Here is a 20,465-nt window from a genome sequence, read left to right on the forward strand (position 1 = left end):
TAAAAAATTAAATAAAATAATTCCTTAAAAGAAAAGGCATTCCCTAGCCATTCTAGATGAAGAGTTGTGATAATACCACCTTAAGCAGGATGCAGCAATACATCAGCTTCAAGAGCTTACAGCGAATGAGAAGTGGCACTGCGAAAACTACTGCTCTGGTCTTATTAGGCAGGAACACAGCGAGACCGGTAACTGTCTTACCTAGCTATTTCCTAAGACCTAGGACTTGGGCTGCCATATTACAAGTATTAACTTAGTAATTACAGGCAGAATAACTGAATTCAAACAAACAAACAAACAAACAAACAAACAAACAAAAACAACAACAAGACAAACGTTAGGGGGCCACTGGATGTTGTAGCAGCTAGACTTCCACATGGCCAACTACCATACGAGTCCCGGACTTGGTGCCTTGAAACTCAGGCTGGGCACGTGTGTGTGTGCCCAAGATCCTGGGAGAATGGAGAAGGGGACAGTGGTATGGCCATCCCCCCAGGGGGTGATTTCTCACTTTATCGCTCACTGTCTGTCTCCCCATCTCAGTGCACATGCCCTAAGGCAAAAACCTTTTAATAAACAAATAAAATAAACTCACCAGATGGTTCAAAGATGCAAGTTCTTGACCTATTTAGAACAAAATAAATACACACGCATAAGTTTTTAAGTTCTGTGTATTACATGCTGAGGAACCTAAGTAAGATCATTCATAGTTCATATATAAAAGAGATGGTCAGGCTAACTAGTTCCTCCAAAAAGGTCACATCTCTGGGCCAGCAGGTGGCATGGAGGTTAAGCCACTGGATTCCAAGTAGCTGACTTCACAGTTTGAGTCCCAGGTCCTGCTGCCTGAAAATCACGCTGGGCACGTATGTGTAGTGTGCTCAAGATCACGGGAGGAGGATGGAGAAGGGATGCAGCATAGATATCCCCTCTCACGGGTGATTCCTCACTGTCTCTCTCTCTCTGTCTCTGCAAGCACACATATCCTGTAGCAAAACTAAAAAAAGAAAAAAAGTCTAATTTATAGGCATGTTAGATCATAAATGTATACTAGTCTTATTTTTTTAAAAATTTATTATTTTTTTGGAGAGGATTTTGCTATAGGGCGTATGTGCTTGCCAGAAAGACAGAGAGACAGAAAGCTAGAAATCACCCCCCTAGGGAGGATGGCCACGCCACAATCCCTTCTTCTCCATGCTCCTCTCGGGATCTTGGGCACACACGCACATGCGCCTGGCGTGAGTTTAAGCCACCGGGTCTGGGACTCGAACCATGGTTGACTACATGGGAGTCCAGCAACATAGCCATTATGCTAACTGTTGGTCCAACTAGTGCTTATTCTTAAACAGCTTGTCCCAATACAAACAGCCAGGTGTGGGGTATTAAGAGAGCACTTCATATAAAAGCCTTTCATTTACTATACTAACCGCATAGACTCTCAAATATTTGAATTAAAAACAAACAAAAATCATGGTTTTATTATTTAATCTAACATCTTCACTGAGAAGGAAACCACAGTCCAAAGAAGGGCAATGTCTGTCTCCCAAGTGCAAGGCCAGGACTACAGATGACTAGGGCAAGAAGTGAGCTGTGAGGCGACAGAGGGCTGATAACTGCGATAGACCTTGTGATCTTGAGCTGGGAAAGGAACTTACCTATAAAAAAACTGATATAATCTTTCTTTAGTTTGTCCAAGCCAATCTCCAGAAGCATTTGGACTGAAATGGTCCCACCGAGAGAAACTGCACCCATGGCTCCGTGGTAAGACTGATGGATGAGCTTACTCAGTAAACTGTTACTGCCACTGTGGAGCTGCGAATAAGAACATTTAATAAAGCCATAAATATAAATGCAAATAACTCCAATAAGCAACAGAGCAGCAAAATGCACTAGCTGTAAGTTAAAAATTATGAGCTTGATTTCTTAGTCTCCTGGACTATAAATTGTATCAACAAGAGCCCTAAGCTACAAATGCGTCAGCTTCTAAAAGCCATTTTTACCTCATTTGTTTGTTAAGTCCAAAGCGACTAAGGATTTAAACTTATCACTTCTGGATATAATTCCACCAGTGAGAAGTCAGAGTTGGTCCCCTTAAGCTTTACGCCTGGAAATTCTCACTCTTCCTGGCTGATTTAAGCGCTAATTTTTCCAAAAATCACTGACGCCAAGAATCTGTTGCTGCAGAAAATCAAACCCCCTCTTGCTCAACAGTCACACGTGTGTCACAGAGTTTTGTTACTGTCTGATATCCAACACCTTCACTTGACACTTTGCAAATTAAAAAGCATCGGTGGGGCCAACAGGTGGCGTGGTGGTTATAGGCGCTGGATTCCCACATGACCAACGGTGGTTCAAATCCCAGACTTCATGTTTTGCTTTCTCACTTTCCCTTTCTCTCTCTCTCTCTGGTCAAATTAAAGAAAAACAACAACAACAAATGGAAATCAATAAATAATTCTTTAAAGAATGTTTAAAAAAGCATCAGTGACCCTAACACCATGGCCCAAACAAGAGGGTTCCACTACACAATGGCTAACGTCATGCACAAAACCCAGTCCTGGCCCAGCCTAGTTGTGCTGGGCATGAAGAGGCACGCCTGTGTTCCTAGCTACAGGGAAGCTGGGTCAGGAGGATCTTGATCTTGACGTGGTGAGATCCTGTCAAAAATACCTCCTCTCTGTCTGCCTGCCTGCCTGCCTGCCTGCCTGTCTCTCTCTGCCTCTCCCAGGCTCGCTGTGATCTCTGCTTGGGCACATTCAGGTCGGCGCAGGAACTGAACCCGAGTCTATCAGGTCCCTGGCCGCCCAAGCAGTGACACTACCTGAGCACTACCACAGCTGGGCCTGTGTTTTAGATATGCTGTCTCACTGTCTGCACTCACTGAACTTAAGGTTACCTGTAAACATCTCCCAAACACAGAATTCTAAAGAGGACAAATCAATGGCAAACGCTAAACGGCCTGGTATAGCTCATGTGCAGCTAGGCAGAGCTATACCTATAGCAGTGCGGCTCTGTTCATACCCACAAAGTTTTTAACTTTTAGTCGTGAACTGGCAGCCGCATCATCTAAAATAATTCCTATTAAGTGAAGAATCCTTTTACTTTTTCTTGGTTGAAAAGTAGCATAGATTTGGGCCAGCAGGTGGTGTCATGGTTAAAGTGCTGGATCTCACCAGGCATTGTGTGCATGTATGCCCAAAATCTCAAGAGGAGAGCGGAGAAGGGACTGTGGTGTGGCCATTCCCCCAGAGGGGATTTCTCACCTTCCCTCTCTGTCTCTCCCCAGCGAGCACACACACCCTAGAGTAAAAATCTAAAGGGAAAAAAAAAAGCACAAATTCACTGTGGAAAATTCATAAATTACAGAAATGCATAATGTAATAGGAAAAGTCATTGTAACTCTTTCACCGGAAGTGACTACTATTAAGATTTTAACATATCTGGGGCTGGCAGGTGGCACGGTGTTTGGGGCACTGGACTCCTACACGGACGATCAGTTTGATTCCCAAACCTGGCGACTCGCTTTCTCACTTTCCCTTTTTCTCTCTTTATCTCTCTCTGGTCAATTAAAAACAATGACAAATGGAATTATATAAAGAAATAATTCTTTTTTAAAAAAGATTTTAACATATCTAGGGCCAGCAAGTGGTATGGTGGTTAAGGTACTGGATGCCCACATGGCTAACTGTGGTTTAAGTCCCGGAAGTGGGGGCTTGTTTTCTCACTTTCCCTCCCTGCCCCTCCCTTCCACTCCTCTTCTCCTCTCCTCTCTCTCTCTCTCATAAGTGCACTTGATCTATAGCAAATTTAAAAATAATAAATCAAATTGAATAAATAATCTTTAAAAAAAGATTTTAACATATCTGTTTTCCAGATTTTTCTTTCCAAAATGTACATTTGATTTTTGGTTGTTTTAAGGTTTTTGCCATAGGGTGTATGCACTTGCGGAGAGACAGAGCAGGAACGTGAGACATCACCTCCCAAGGAGGATGGCCACACTGCAATCCTTCTCCTCCATTCTCCTGGGATTTTGGGCACTCATGCTTTTCAAGCTGTCATGTGTGGGACTTGAATCACAGTCGGCCACATAGGAGTCCCAAGCCTTAAACCACCACACAGCCACAAAATGTACATTGTTAAACAATTTCTTTTTACTGAATATTGTAAATATTTCTCCAGATAAGGTGTCAGCATCACTTTTAGCAAATATTAAATATGCCATTAAGTGGCTCTATCATTACTTATTTAGACATTCCACTAAGAAGGGACACTGGGATCAATTACAAAGTTTTACTAGTATTGGGTTGTCAGAAAAGTCATACCATATTTTTTTTCATGTTTTAATATGCTAAAATGCATTATGACTTTTCCAATGACCCCATATGAATGAGGGTATTTAAATTTAATCTTTTCTTTCCTTTTTTTTTTTTTGGAGAGGTTTTTCGCTATAGGGCGTGTGCATTCCCAGACAGACAGACAGAGACAGAGAGATAGAAAGCAAGAAATCACCCCCGGGGGGATGGCCACGCCGCAATCCCTTCTCCTCCATTCTCCTCTCGGTATCTTGGGCATGCACGCACACACGCCCGGCGTGAGTTTAAGCCAGCGGGTCCGGGATTCAAACTGCAGTCAACTATGTGGGAGTACAGTGACATAGCCATTACGCTAACTGCTGGTTCCCCCCAAAATAATAATAATAATAATAATAATAATAATAATAATAATAATAATAATAATAATAATAATAATAATAATAATAATAATAATAATAATCGGAAAAAAACAATGAAAAGATATTTAATGTCTCTGTATTGACTGACATGCATGGCAATCTCTTTTGAAAAAGTAATGTAATACACTGTAAAGTTATATGCAATTCAATGTAATATAAACAAAATTATGATAATAAAAATAAATTAATTAATCAATTAAAAAAAAGAAGTATATGAGACGCTCAGTCACCACAAGACTTAACGACGACATCAGTCATGGTGATACACGCTGAGCACGTAACTGAGCTCAGCATGAGGTGCCCGACATGAATTAAGCTAGTCAACCCTGAAACAACACTGTGAGGTGGGCAATGCCCCTCCTCCACTTCGCGCATGAGGACACTGAGGCACAGAGGAGTAACAGGAACCTGCCTCAAGTTTACGCAGCTAGAAAGTAGCAGTGTGGCTGGGGCCGACAGGTGGTATGGTGGTTAAGGGCAGTGGACTCCCACAGTGCCGACCACAGTTCAAGTCTTAGACCTGGTGGCTTGCTTTCTTTCTCACTTTCTGTCTCTCTCTGGTCAAATCTAAATAAATAAATAAAATTAAATAAACTAATTCTTTCTAAACAAAAAAAGAAAGGAGCAGAGTGGCATTCAGACTCGGGCAGCTTGCGGAGAGCACCATGCTCTAGTGCCGAGTGTAAACCTACCCATGGCTGTATGTCACCACGCTGCAGACTCTGGATGACCAGAGTGAGGCACTTCACCACGTCTTGATAGGAAACCACACCTGGGAAAACAAGGTGACACATTATTCTCATGGTATTTCTGCAGATCAAACATGTCGTTAATCTTTAGGATACTCAAAGTAGAATATAAGGATTTGTACTTGATGGATGAGAAAATGGGAAAGAAATCAAATGAGGAGAAAGAAATTTAATGCATTTCTTTTTCTTTTCTTTTAGATTTTTTTGCTATAGGGTGCATGCACTTACCAGAGAGAGACAAAGAGACAGAGGGAAAGTGAGAAATCATCCTCCAGGGGGATAGCTCTGCCACAATCTCTTCCCCGTGCTCTCCTCTCAGGATTCTGGGCACACACACAAATGAGCCCAGCATGATTTCCAGGCTGCTGGGTCCAGGATTCAAACCAAGGAGTCAGTTAGATGGGATCCAGTGCCTTAACAGTATTCCACCTACTTTCCCTTAGTGCATTTCTAAAGAATGAAATCAAACCCAGATCATTAAAAAAAAATAATTTAGTAAAATATAAAAACTATATTTTCTTTTTTCTAATAATTTTACTGGACCATCACTATATATATAGTTCACTGTTGACCAAAACATCCTTACATGGTACATGATGGTACTTTACAAAGCAGGAGACAGGGATGGATTCTACAGGGGCTGGCAGGTGGTATGGGGGTTAAGGCACTAGATTCCCATATGGCTGACTACGCTTCCGAGTCCCTGACCTGGTGATCTGAAAATCACACCAGGCCTGTGTGCATATGTGCCCCAAATCCCAAAAGAATCAACTGCAGCATGGCCACAGCGATTTCTCAGATTCCCTCTCTCTGTCTGTCTCTGGCAAGTGCACAATCCTTATGGCAAACATTTTTAGAAAAAGGAATGGATTATACGAATCACCTTATACAAATTTTAAGCAGAATGTGCCAGTGCATTGCTAGAAATCAATGCGATAAAACAGGAATCAGACTTCCACAGAAGACTAGCAGTACACACAGGTTTCTCTCCTAGAGATTTAAATAGTAACCTTAGTTACACATAAAAGGAAAGGGGCCAGCAAGTGGCATAGTGGTTAAGGCGCTGTACACAGTTCAAGTCCTGGACCCGGTGGCTTGAAAATCACCAGGTACGTGTGCTACTCAAAATTCCAAGAAGGGAATGGAGAAGGGACTGCGGGGTGGCCATGCCCAATGGAGGATAATTTCTAACTTTCCCTCTCTCTATCTCTGTCTCTCTCTCTCTGTCTTTCTGGTGAGTGCATGCACCCTACGGCAAAAACCTAAAAAAACGGAGAGAAACACCAGGGAAAATTAGGTCACAACAGATACCTACTACTGCTCATTTTGCACCACAGCTGCTCAGCAAAATCAAGATCGCCCCGCACTGTGAAGCACTCCAGGGACCTATCGATTGCAGCAGCATCATGCTTCACTGTCTGAAAAAGAAGCATGCTTCAGACACCACTCCATTTCTGTATGTATATGTATACACCACACACACACACCATATATATATTTTTAATTTACTATAGGGAGTGTGCGCTCACTGGAGGAAGAGAGAGAGAGAGAATGAGAAAGCACCCCTCAGGGGATAGTCATGGCACCCCTCCAATTTCCTGCTGGGATTTTGGGCAGGCACACAGAAGTACCCAGAATGTTTTTCAAAGTGCCAGATCTGGAACTCGAACTGTGCAGTCAGTCATGTGAAATCTAGCCACCGTAACCACTATGCCACTAGCTGGCCCCAGGTGTATATATTTTTAAAAAATGAAATAGTTTTAGCTTCCAAATGCTCTGGGAAACTGTGGACTCATGAACACACACAAAGACAGATGTGGACACATTTTCTACAACTTCATTCATGAAAAGATACACATCAATAGACAGTGAGAAACTGGACCCTGAAAATTGGTTTCCCTGTAGCATGGCAGTTAAGCGTGGAGCAGAGGAAACCAGATCCCATGTGGCCAATCACAGTTCAAATCCCAGCCCTACAGGTTCCATGTGTGGAGAGGGGTGGGTGCATGGCAGTGCCTGGATCCTGACGGAAGGCAGAACTAGAGGGGGGAGGACTGCAGGGTGACCAAGCCCACTGGAGGGGTATGTGTACTTGGGCGCACGCTCTCTCTTGTCTCTGTCTCTCTCTGAGCATGTGTGCACGCTTTCTCATATTAAAGTTTTAAAACCATTATAATGCCTAAAATCAAGCATTCGTCTCTCCTTTCATGTTAAAATATTTATTACATTACCTGTCTCCATTTTCCTATTTAACAAATAACACATCTCACTTGATTTCATACCATATTGTGACATAGTAAGGAATCATCTTGCAGTATAGTAGTACAGCACAGCAATACCATCTCATAGTATATTAACTTATTCTGTCTACTTCTCTGCAACTGAGCAACTAATTTTATTACATATTAGTTGTCCTTAAAAATATTTACCAGTTCTTAAGGAAAACAATCACCAGTGCCGACATTAAAAACTAGTAAAAGTATCCCCAGATGGTGCTTCGACTAGACCAGATTAACCTGAAATGGTACGGCGTGAAAGACAGTACAACCACATTTCAATAGTTACGTCAAAGCCCATTTCTACCTGACGATTATCACTTACCTCTGTGTCTTTTTTTGTAGAATCACCAAATCCGTCCAGCTTATTTAAGTCTAAAAAAAATGTCAAGTTTTAATATTTTTGCCTTCAAAATGATTTCCATTCTAACCTTATTCTTAACGAGCAAACGGGGGTAGAAGCAGCATAGTTACAGATGTTAGCAACTCACTGAATTCTTCAATGGAGCTAATGGATGCCCATCAGGTGGGAGGTGGGGACATACGACGTAATGAGGACACCTCTGACATGGCATCGGGCACATGGGAAGCCCTCGAAGGTTACTATTCTAGCCCTCCTTTCCTACAGCCTCAGATATGACTGTTATAAATTTAAATCAAATCTTACTAACTTCTGGGGCTGGCAGGTGGCATGGTGGTTAGGGCACTGGACTCCCACATAGCCAATCAAGGTTCAAGTCCTGGACCTGGCAGCTTGCTTTCTCACTTTCCCTTTCTCTCTCTCTCTCTCTCTGGTCAAATCATAACTTTTAGAGTTACTTAGATCTTTACAATGAGCACTTCAGAACAAAAGCTGTTCCTCTAACTATAACAGACCTCATAGTTTTATATATATATCCCGACCAAAGAAAATCTCAATTTTAAAAAGACAACACAGTTAAATATAGCAAGTATAAATTCTCAGTGAAAAACAATCAATGTGAAGATTGTGCTATGAAAACAACCACCATTCAGAAATCCCTGCACGAGTTCAACAGCAGATTTTACTTCCAGAGGCTCAGGCCATTCCGTCACACCCGTCCTCAAACCATCAGCCAAAACCTACAGGAGATTAAAAAACCAAACACTAATTAGCAGAAAACATAGTTTAACAAATAAGAATTTATTTTTAATAGTACTAATTACTGTAACACATTTTAAGTGTTTATCACACACTAGGCACTGTGGAAGTGCCTTATAAGCAATATGTTATTTAATTCTTTTTTTTTTTTTTTTTTTGAGAGGGTTTTGCTTATAGGGCATGTGCGCTCACCAGAAAGACAGAGAGACAAAAGCAAGAAATAATCCCCCAGGGGGGATGGCCACGCCACAATCCCTTCTCCTCCATTCTCCTCTCAGAATCTTGTGCACGCACACACATGTGCCCGGTGTGAGTTTAAGCCACTGGGTCCAGTACTCAAACCGTGATAGACTACATGGGAATCCAATGACATAGCCACAACACTAACTGCTGGTCTCTATGTTACTTAATTCTAACAAAACTTTATGAAGTAGATATTACTGCGAGGTTGAGAGGTTAGGAAGCGTGCCCAGTCACTCAGTTGGTCACTGACAGTGCCAGGATACATCTGGTGGTGTGATTCAGAGGATGGCATTCTCAACTATGATGCCAGGAGCACCAGTGTACAGGGGACTCAAGACCCAGGCTGCCGGTCTGGTCCCGAAGCAGCTTCCTTCAGCTGCACCTCAGATGTGGACACCATCGCTACAGAGCAGACCGGGAGCATGGACGAGGATGAACGGGGCAGGATAATCCCACCCAGGGTGGAGAAAACACCCCAGCGAGGCTGAGAAATAGGAGCACAGGAAGGGCTTCTGGTTAAGGGAGCCAGATTCCACAGGGCCAACTTCACAGCTCAAGTTCTAACCCTAGCAGCTTGAAAACCATGCCAGGCCCGTGCGCATGTGTGCCCCAAATGTCAGCAGGATGTAGAAACGGAGAAGGGACTGCAGCATGAGGCCCCACTGGACGGTGCTCTCTCCCTCTCCCCCACCCCCACTCCCGGCAAATACACTTTCTGGCAAGGAAAAAACACTACAAGGAATAGGGGCTAGAACACCGAGGTGCATACAGCGTAAAAAGGCTTTATGTTTCACACAGGAGCCACTGCTGACTTTTGTCTAGAAAAATGATGTCATCAAGTAATTAAGAATTCCCGTTGAAGCACCCAAGATGGATTTCAAGAAAGAGAAAGAACAATGGTTCTCAATAGAAGCGATGCCATTCTCCACTCCCAGAAGGTCTTTGGAAAGATGCGAAGGCATTAGGTCATCAGGAGAGCCATGACATATTTTCCTATGGGAAAACGTGTCATGACTTCCCACAACCTGGTGATTTCTGGCGTCACGATGACTAGGCTATCGGAGCACCTAGGCATTTAGTTGGGGGCGGGCAAGACATGTGTGAGATGGTCTCAAAGCACACGTACTGGCCCTGCCCAAGATCGTAACAGAGAAGCAATAAATGATCATTTGTTGAGTGGTCCGAGAAGGAGGTGCTAAGGCTCTAACTAGGACAAAGTGAGAGAGATGCAAAGGAACAAAAGGAAAAGAGGCGGGACAGTGGTTCAGTGGTAACACTCGACACTTCTCAAGGCTGACCCACCGAGGAAAGTTCTGGGTTTGTGTCCAGAGACCTCCCTGATGAGTGGGAATGCACGTGCCCATGGCTGGGTGAAGCTGGGCTTAGTGTGATGTCAAGATCTTGCTGGGGGCTGGGACCAGCAAATGGCATAAAGGTTATGTCGCTGGACACCCACATAGTTGACTATGGTTTGAGTCCTGGACTCGGCGGTTTAAACTCACTCTGGGGGTCTGTGCATGCGTGCCCAAGATCCCAAGAAGAAAATGGAGGAGAAGTGATTGTGGTGTGACCATCCTCCCGGGGGGTGGTTTCTCACTTTCTGTCTCTCTGTCTTTACACCAAGTGCATGCACCCTATAGCAAAAACCTCTTCAAAAAAAAAAGAAAAGAAAAAGATCTTGTTAGGGATGTTATGTTTCTGTCTCTCTCATGGGATGAAATAAATATGTTAAAAATTTCTAAAAAGAAAAAAATTTTCTAAAAAGTAGGAAAAGGAGAGTATGTAAGACAGAGTGAACGAAAGAAGTATATTTTAGAATAAAAGGAAAATTCTTCTTATTGTGAAATACAGGGACTGAACTCGGAGACTGTGGTCACATGCTCACGCACGAGTGTGCCGATGGACAAGGCAGAGCGTCACAGAGCGCAGACCTTCGCGTCAAACAGCCGTGCTTTTGGGCTGAACCAGCACTTCCATTCACGAGCTCTCAGCACGTGGCCAAAACAAAGGAGGGCGCACAGCAGCGGCAGCTTCTGGCTGGGGCAGGAAGTAGGGGCAGAAATAGCTTTTGGCAAAATAAAGTATATGGGTCTAGATGGGGTGACAGAAGGGACAGTGGAAATAGACAGAAATGGGGGCCCTGCAAGGGAATCTAGTCGGGAGAAGAAATCGAGTTTCCCTTTGGATATAGTGACTTGGAGGCAACAGCATTCTACCAAAGTAGGAAATAATTTGGTGAAGTTGTGTAGATAGGAACTGGCATCAGCTTAAAGACGGGAGTCTGCAATTCACTCATAAAGTCACCAGTCACATCTCTGAGTGGATAAGCTCTCTGTGGGGCCGTGGAGGGAGATGGGAGCAACGTGGTGAAAAGAATGAGGGGAGAGTTTTGTTCTCTTCCCACTACACAAGATGGCAGGTGAAAAAGCTGTGAAGCAGGATCCTAAGGAGAAAAAACCTGAAGCCAAGAAGGCTGATGCCAGTGGCACGGTTAAAAAGGGTGACCCCAATGCTAAAAAGCCCAAGAAGGGGAAGCCCCATTGCAGCCAGAACCCAGTATCAGCAGATACTCCCGGTCAGCCACGTATTCCAGGAAGGCTGCGTATGAGAGGAAATACTCGGCCACTAAACCCAGGATCGAAAAGAAAAAGGAGAAGGTTCTGGCCACTGTCACAGAGCCAGTTGGTGGGGACAAGAATGGTGGTACCTGGGTGGTAAAACTGCACAAAATGCCTAGGTATTATCCTACTGAAGATGTGCCTTGAAAAGATGTTGAGCCATGGCAAAAAACCCTCCAGTCAGCAAGTGAGAAAGCTGCGAGCCAGCATCACTCCTGGGACCATTCTGATCATCCTCACTGGGCGCCACAGAGGCAAGACAGTGGTTTTCCTGAAGCAGCTGAGCAGTGGCTTGCTACCTGTGACTGGTCCACTGGTCCTCAATCAAGTTCCACTGTGTAAAACGCATCAGAAATGTATCATTGACGGGACCAGCAGTTAGCGTAATGGCTATTTTGCTGGACTCCCACATAGTCGACCGCGGTTCGCATCCCGGACCCAGTGGCTTAAACTCACGCCGGGTGCATGTGCGTGTGTGCCCAAGATCCCAAGAGGAGAATGGAGGAGAAGGGACTGCGGCATGGCCATCCCCCCTGGGGGTGATTTCTCGCTTTCTATCTGTCTGTCTGGCGAGCGCAAGTGCCCTATAGCAAAAACCTCTAAAAAAAAAAAAAAGAAATGTGTCATTGCCACCTCCACAAAAACTGATATGAGCAAAGTAAAAATTCCAAAGAACTTTACCAATGCTTAGTTCAAGAAAAAGAAGCTGCGGAAGCTCCAATACCAGGAAGGAGAGATCTTCGACACAGGAGAAACGAGATGACAGAGCAGCACGAGGTTGGTCAGAAAGCTGTGGACTCGCAAATTTACCAAAATCAAAGCTGCTCCTCAGCTCCAGTGCTACCTGCAATCTGTGTTTGCCCTTACAAATGGAGTTTATCCTCACAAATTGGTGTTCTAAATTTCTTGCCAAGAACCAAATTAGATAATTGATCATAAAAAAACAAAAAGCAAGCATGACGGCCCACAGTAAGGGTTCTGAAACAGAAGCTTTCAAGAGAAGGTGAGAAAAGTAGAAAAAGCCTATTTACGCCAGTTTTGTAGAAACAGGGAAAAAGTAACAGGAGGTGAAGATACCAGGTACGTGGGCCCGTGCTCACGCTTAAGGCACGCCAGGGACCTGCACCCCGATCTCACAGAGGAGATGGACAATGAAACAGGTGACCACGTCTGACACACCCTCTGACAAGAGCGGTGCAGAGTCCTGTGCAGCCCAGAGCACAAGCCACGCTGAGGGACCAGTGCCATCAGCCCAGGCCCACACGTCACAGCGCCTACCCAGCAAAGAGGGGAAGACGTGCAAACCATGCTGATTGAGACGCACACGTCGGAGAGTGACAGTGTGTGACAGGACGGGAGACACCCGGAAGCTCAATACAGCAAGCACTGGAGGTTCAGTGGGAGTAGAAGCAGGGTTTGGAGGAGGCTGAACAGAGAGGCGGAGCTGCTAAGACATGAAAAGGAGCTCTGGAGATCAGCAGTTAGCATAATGGCTATGTCGCTGGACTCCCATGTAGCCAACTGCGGTTCGAGTCCCGGATCCGATGGCTTAAACTCACGCCAGGCGTGTGTGCCCAAGATCCAGAGAGGAGAATGGAAGAGAAGGGATTGCTGCGTGGCCATCCCCCCTGGGGGGATGACTTCTCGCTTTCTGTCTGTCTCTTTATGGTAAAAACCTCTCCACAAAAAAGAAAGACAAGAAAAAAAAAAAGGGGCTCTGGCTCCCACAGGGCCCACTGGTTTGAGTTCTGGACCTGGCAGCCTGGAAAACATGGCAGGTACATGTGCCTAAAATCCTGAGAGGAGAATAGAAGAGAAGGGATTGCTGTGTGGCCACTCGCCCTGGGGGTAGCTTTCTCACTCTCTTCTTTCTCTATCTGGTGAGCACACGTGCCCTACAGCAAATTTGAAAGAAAAAAAGGAGCTCCAAGTTGTTAACAGAATGGTCAACTGAAACCAAAAGGAAAGGCCCAGCCGCAGTGGCACGAGTGTCTCCTGATGGAGGCTGCACTGGAGGTCCGGTTTGGTTCTGGCCCAATCTCGAATACAGGCTGGGCGTGGTGGCACGTTCTTGTGGTCCTACTTAACTGAGAGACTGGGTCAGAAGGTGGTGAAATTCTGTCAAAAATAACTTTCTCAGGGCCGGCAGGTGGTGGGGTGGTTAAAGGCATTGGACTCCCACATGACCGACTGTGGTTCAAGTCCCGTAGTCCCAGACCTAGTGACTTGCTTTCTCTCTCTCTCTTACTCTGTCCCTCTCTGGTGAAATTTAAATAAATAAAATTCAATAAAATAATTCCTTAAAATAAATAAGTAACTTTCCTTGCGCACCTCACTATAAAACAAAACACCACTCCATTTCCATGGGACGGCTGTATCATGGGACATGGGACAGGGTATCACGTGTGGGAGAGACTGTAGAGAAACTGGAACCTCCTGCACTGCCTGTGAGACTGTAGCTACTTGGAAACTGGTTACAGCTCCTGGAAAGGGTAGCAGTTACCATAACACCCAGCACCTCCACCAGAGAGACACATGAATGTTCATGGCAGCATTATTATTCGTATTCGTAACAGACAAAAAGTAGAAACGAAAATGCCCATCACCTGATGAATGGATAAGTAAAATGCAGCAAATCCCTACAAGGGGAAGTCGTTCAGCAATGAAAAGGAACGAAGTACTCAAGAAAGCCTATTAGTGGTTGCCGGGGGTTAGTGGGGGTAGAAAGTGAGTGCAAACGGGCACAGGGTCCCTTCTGGGGTGATGAAAATGTTCTAAATTTATGGTGATGATTGTACAACTGCATAAATACACCAGAAACCACTGAAGTGTACACTTCAAAGTGAGTCAATGCTATGGATGCAATTTATATCTTAATAAAGCTGTTTTTTAAAAAAGAAATAAGGAGGGCAGCAGCTGGATCATAACTGGCTTCTTATGCCAGGCTAAGACATTTAGAATCCCTACTGGATTAAAATGAGGCACCCTCTTGAGATTCAATTTGTGGAGTACAGCTAAAATTACTGACACAAAAAGTCCCTAAAACATACACTCATTAATCTTTAGCATCGATCAAAATCCTACTTATTAACAAGTGGATTATATATGCATTTGGAATAAATCAGCAGTTGATCCAACTGGACAGAAGGCAGCCCATCACATGAATAAAAATCAGGCACTCCAGTAGAGGAGGTGGATGATAGCAGCTCTTAAGTATTGAACTAATCCTCCCCTAAGCTGGAAGGACAGGTACCATGTGAATAAAATTAGATGGCCAAGCTGCCATGAGTAGCTAATGAATACATAAATCTTGCAATAAATTTTTAAAACAAATTTTGAAGAACATAAAGAGAGACCAGCAGATGGTGTAATGGTTACGTGGCTGGACTCCCACATGGCTGACTGAGATTCCAGTCCCAGACTTGGAGGCTTGAAACTCATGCCAGGTGCATGTGCGTGCGTGCCCAAAATCCCGAAAGGAGAATGGAGAAGGGAATGCGGTGTGGCCATCCCCACTGGGGTGATTTCTCACTTTCTATCTATCTTTGTCTGCTGACTGCACACACTCTATAGCAAAAATCTCTCTTCCCCAAAAAATACTAAGTAAAACTGATACTAGCGAAACTTTTTTGTTTTTGTCAAATAGCATGTGGACTCACCAGAGACAGGCAGAGAGAGGAAGGAAAAGTGAGAAATCACCCAAGGCCACGTGTGCGTGCGTGTGTGCACGCACACACACAATTTTCAAGCCGTCATGTCTGGGACTCGAACACGGTCAGCCATGTGAAAACCTAGTACCTTAACCACCATGCTACCTGCAGACCCACTAGCAAATACAAAAACACGAGATTGAATGAAAGTTAGGAATTCCAAAAGGATACTTACAAGGAGAAATTTTAGTTCTCGGTGAAGATGAGTCAAAGGACCTCTGGGCTCTCCTGATTCCACTTTAATATTCTAAAACATTTGCAAAGTCTGTCAGTTTCACTGGCAAGTCCATCTTTTCTGTATAAATGGTCACAGTTATTTGAATTTAAAACCATCCAGAATAAAAAAATATATTTCCTGAAGTGTCAGTGAGTTGAAAACTTAAGTCATCACTTCAGACAAATCTGACCCAGAGATACTGCGGACGCTGCCACCCGGACGCACTAACCTAAACTCAGAAGTCCATCATGTCTGCTCTAGGCCACAGACAACTGCACCTCCAAGGAATCGCCCTCGCACGTGCTCTCCTGTCCTGCCCATGGATTTCCGAGAGGACGAGGCAGGAGAAATACATCTCAAGAGCCAATGATACACAGTAGTATCACACACTTAAAATAAATCCCTCAGTATATCTATTTACTTGACTGCTTCTAAATAAATTAGTGCTGTTCTCACTAGAGGTCAAAGTTTTAAAAATTAAGATCTTAAAAAAAAAAAAGTGGAGAAGAAAAAAGTGAATGTTGATATACATAAATTCCTAAAACAGGAAAAAGAAATCATAAAGAATTATCCATAACCCTATGAAGTTTGGGGGGGGAACCACTGTTATCAATATTCAGGTTTCTGGGTACAAGTTTTTGAAGCCACTTAGTTGAGATCCTACTGTATATATAATCTGGTATATTTTTCTTTTTAGTTTAATAAGTATTTCCTATTATTACAGACAATTTAAAACAAGATTTTAAAAGACTGTATGCTGTCCCATCACAGAAATCTATCTTATCTGTCTTTATTGAATATTTGACTTCTGTTTTTAATGTTTTAGAAAAAGCTGTGTCACTGCATTGAACATCCTGTACATAAATTTTTGTTTATTTCTTAAGACAGAGCTCTGAAAGTGTAAACGGAGGGTGAACAGGTTATCGGTACAGCAATTCTTGATGTGTTCCCAGTATCTGTGGTCTTAAAAAAGCAGATAATTAGTCACTCTGATGACTCCACTTAAGGCCCCACTCAAGAGGCTTTCTTAAAACTCAAGTTTCCCAAGCGCAGAACTGTGGGCCATAGAGTTCCGCTCACCTGGCAAACCTACTGGCTGCCCAAGTGCAACATCAGGGCCAAGAGCAGCTCCCAGCGCTGCCCAGCCTCACAGCCAGAGATGGCTAGGGCTGGAAGTGTGCAGTGCCAGCGTGTGACACAAGCAGTGCAGGCACTCGGGGCCCCGTGCACCCACTGGGAAAACAGCCCACTCTTACCAGAGTTGCAGCTGAAGAGAGAGGAGGGGTTTGGAGAATCTCATCGACGGGACTCCAGGAAATATCCAAAGTGATCATAGTTTGCGATGGGGCAACTGTGTCGTCCAAGGCAGTGGACTGAAAGAGCTCATACTGGGCAAAGCCCCTGGCTGTCACCTGAAAAACGTGTCCCCAAGCAGACCATCAGCAATGCTTTCACATGGCCAAAAGCCCATTGTCAAAACTATTTGGGGGCTGGCAGGTGGCGTGGTTGTTAAGACACTGGACTCCCACATGGCTGATATGGCTGACCATAGTTTGAGTCCTGGACCTGGAGGCTAGCTTTTTTAATCCGGTCAAATCAAAATAATAATTATAATAAAATTAAAAACAAAAAAACAACAACTTTGAGGGCTGGTCCTGTAGTCTAATGGTTAAGGAGGTTGGATCTGACACGGCTGAGCAAGGTTCAAGTCTCAGCCCTGGTGGCTTAAAATATAGGCATGCAGGACCAGCAGATGACATAATGGTTACGTTGCTGGATTCTCACAGTCGACCACCGTTTGAATTCTGGACTCGGTAGCTCAAAACTCATGCCAGGCACATGTGTGTGCACGCCCAAGATCCTGAGAGGAGAATGAAGGAGAAGGGACTGTCATGTGGCCATCCCGCTGGATGGGTTGATTTCTCGTTTTATATTTCTCTGTCTCTGCAGTAAGCACACACGCCCTACAGTAAAAATCTCTCTTGAAAGGGCACAAGTCAGGACCAGACCAGTAGTTGTCTGGCGTGGGTGTTAAGACACTGGACTCCCACATGGCTGATATGGCTGACCATAGTTTGAGTCCTGGACCTGGAGGCTAGCTTTTTTAATCCGGTCAAATCAAAATAATAATTATAATAAAATTAAAAACAAAAAAACAACAACTTTGAGGGCTGGTCCTGTAGTCTAATGGTTAAGGAGGTTGGATCTGACACGGCTGAGCAAGGTTCAAGTCTCAGCCCTGGTGGCTTAAAATATAGGCATGCAGGACCAGCAGATGACATAATGGTTACGTTGCTGGATTCTCACAGTCGACCACCGTTTGAATTCTGGACTCGGTAGCTCAAAACTCATGCCAGGCACATGTGTGTGCACGCCCAAGATCCTGAGAGGAGAATGAAGGAGAAGGGACTGTCATGTGGCCATCCCGCTGGATGGGTTGATTTCTCGTTTTATATTTCTCTGTCTCTGCAGTAAGCACACACGCCCTACAGTAAAAATCTCTCTTGAAAGGGCACAAGTCAGGACCAGACCAGTAGTTGTCTTAATCGCTATGTCACTGGACTCCAGTGTAGTTGACCATGGTTCGAGTTTCGGACCCGGTGGCTTAAACTCACGCTGGGCATGTGTGTATGCGTGCCCAAGATCCTGAGAGGAGAATGGAGGAGAAAGACTGCAGTGTGGCCATCCCCCCAGGGACTGATTTCTCAATTTCTGTCTCTCTGTCTCTGTCTTTCTGGCAAGCGCACATACTCTTTAGCAGAAACCTCTCCAAAAACAATAAATAAATAAGATAAATAAAAGGGCACGCGTCCATACATGTCAAAACCCGACAGGAGGAAGAACTGAAGGAGAAGGGATTATGGCATGACCCGGCTCCACTGGGGGGAGCTCTCTCCCTCTCTTTCTCTCTGATGATTGCACAAATCCTCTGGCAATTAGAAAACAAATGATTCTGATTCTGGCTCCAGACGAAAAAGTACCACTAATACTTTCCCCCCAGATGGAAAAACAACACAATTCTTTTTTTTTTTTTTTTTTTCCATAGGATGCATGTGCTTTTGGGAGAGAGACAGTGAGAAGGAAAGTGAGAACTCCCCCCACTCCAGGGGGTGCTGGACATGCCACAATCCCTTCTCCTCCGCTCTCTTAGGGTTTTGGGCATGCATGCACATATGCCCAGCATGATTTTCTTTCTCTTTTTTTTTCTTTTTAAGAGAGATTTTTGCAGGGCCAGCAGGTGGCCTGATGGCTGGGGCGCTGGACTCCCATATGCCAACCATGGTTCCAGTCCTAACCCAGTGGCTCATTATCTCACTTTCCACCCCGTCTCTCTGGCGAGCGCATGTGTCCCATAGTAAATTAAAAATAATAATAATAAACTAAATTTAAAAAAGAGAGAGAGAGATTTTTGCCCTCTCCTTCATTTTCTTCTCAGGCTCCTGGACATGCATGCACATGCGCCTGGCATGAGTTTTAAGCTGCTGGATCTGAGACTTGAACCACAGTCGACTATGTGGTAGTCCAGTGACATAACCATTAATTATGCCATCTGAGGGTCCCAACCCAGCATGATTTTCAAGCTGCTGGGTCCAGGATTCAAACTGCTGTTGGCCATGTGGCAGCCCTGCACTGTAACCATGCTACCTGCTAACCCCAACAAGACAATTCTTTCAAATCACAAAGATTAGTCATCAACACACACAAAAAGAAATATCAACATGCTTATACTACAGAAAAGCATTTAGTCATATTAGGAGTAAAAACACTTTTAGCCAGGAAGGCAAGTTGGTACTAATTAAAATATGAGGAAATATACTTACAGTAGTCAAGTGATGTCTTTTCTTGTGTGAACTTTTTAGGTTTTCAAGATTTACAGAATAATTTTTATCTGCTACAAGACATAGAAAAAAAATTAAAGGTATTATTCAAAATGACATTTTTGAAATATTAGAAAACGATAACCCCTCTAAGGGTACTGGGGCGCCACAGTCCAGAACTGACGGGGAGCGCACACCTGTACAGCTGACCCCGTGCAAGACGACTCCTGTAGTACTACCATTCTCCACGATGAGCTCAGCTCCCAGCCAGCAGGTACTCTCAGGGTCCGAACCATCACATCGTACCCAGAGGGGAGGGAGGGCAGTAACTGGCCGGGTAATCTTCAGGTGGGTCATATTAGGGTTGTGAGCCATGGCGTAAAGTCCAATTAACTGCCTGGAAAACAACAGTGAGAACAAATTACAGGTAGAGACTGCTGATCAATCAAGACTTTCCTTGGGACCAGTGGGTGGCATAATGGTTATGTTGCTGGACTCCCACACAGTCACCCACAGTTGAAGTCCCAGATCCGGCAGTTTGAAACACATCGGGCACCCATGCATGCATGCCCAAGATCCCAAGAGGAAAATGGAAAAGGGATTGTGGTATGGCCATTCCCTCTGGGAGTGATTTCTCTCTGTCTCTCTGTCAAGCACATGTGCCCTATAGCAAAACTCTCTCTTTAAAAAAAAAAAGTTTTCTCTTAAAAAGATATTATGCGGGATCAGCAGGTGGCATAGTGGTCAAGGCCCTGGATGCCACATGATCAAACCATGTTTCGAGTCTCAGACCTGGGGGCTTAAATCACACCAGGTGCATGTGTGTGTATGCCCAAATCCTGAGAGTGAAGGTGAAGGGACTTCAGTGTGTGGTCATCTTCCTGGGACTTGATTTCTCAATCCTCTGCAACCCCTCCCCACCCCTATCTCTCTGCAGAGAGGGCACACGTCCTATGGCAAAAACTGATTTTAGAATTATTTC

The 20,465-nt window shown here is 44.3% G+C and overlaps 1 protein-coding gene across 3 annotated transcripts in view; it reads right to left on the reverse strand.

Annotated features, from left to right (window-relative positions):
• The window catches only part of ZWILCH (zwilch kinetochore protein), a 56,233-nt gene that overhangs the window by 16,574 nt on the left and 19,194 nt on the right, over nt 1-20,465 (reverse strand). For 2 of the 3 annotated variants that reach the window (XM_014589755.2, XM_027773812.1), the window contains exons 5-14: nt 19,681-19,880; nt 19,487-19,557; nt 16,922-17,077; nt 15,624-15,695; nt 8,765-8,858; nt 8,083-8,132; nt 6,797-6,899; nt 5,425-5,504; nt 1,656-1,812; nt 596-624 (exon numbers count right to left, since the gene is read on the reverse strand). In XM_014589755.2, coding sequence (XP_014445241.1) covers nt 596-624; nt 1,656-1,812; nt 5,425-5,504; nt 6,797-6,899; nt 8,083-8,132; nt 8,765-8,858; nt 15,624-15,695; nt 16,922-17,077; nt 19,487-19,557; nt 19,681-19,880 — 1,012 coding nt within the window. The remainder of the gene's footprint in view (nt 1-595; nt 625-1,655; nt 1,813-5,424; nt 5,505-6,796; nt 6,900-8,082; nt 8,133-8,764; nt 8,859-15,623; nt 15,696-16,921; nt 17,078-19,486; nt 19,558-19,680; nt 19,881-20,465) is intronic. The other variant, XM_006153485.3, reaches the window with a different exon arrangement.

This window comes from Tupaia chinensis, unplaced genomic scaffold (genome assembly GCF_000334495.1).
Source record: "Tupaia chinensis unplaced genomic scaffold, TupChi_1.0 Scaffold000377_2, whole genome shotgun sequence".
NCBI classification, from domain to species: Eukaryota; Metazoa; Chordata; class Mammalia; order Scandentia; family Tupaiidae; genus Tupaia; species Tupaia belangeri.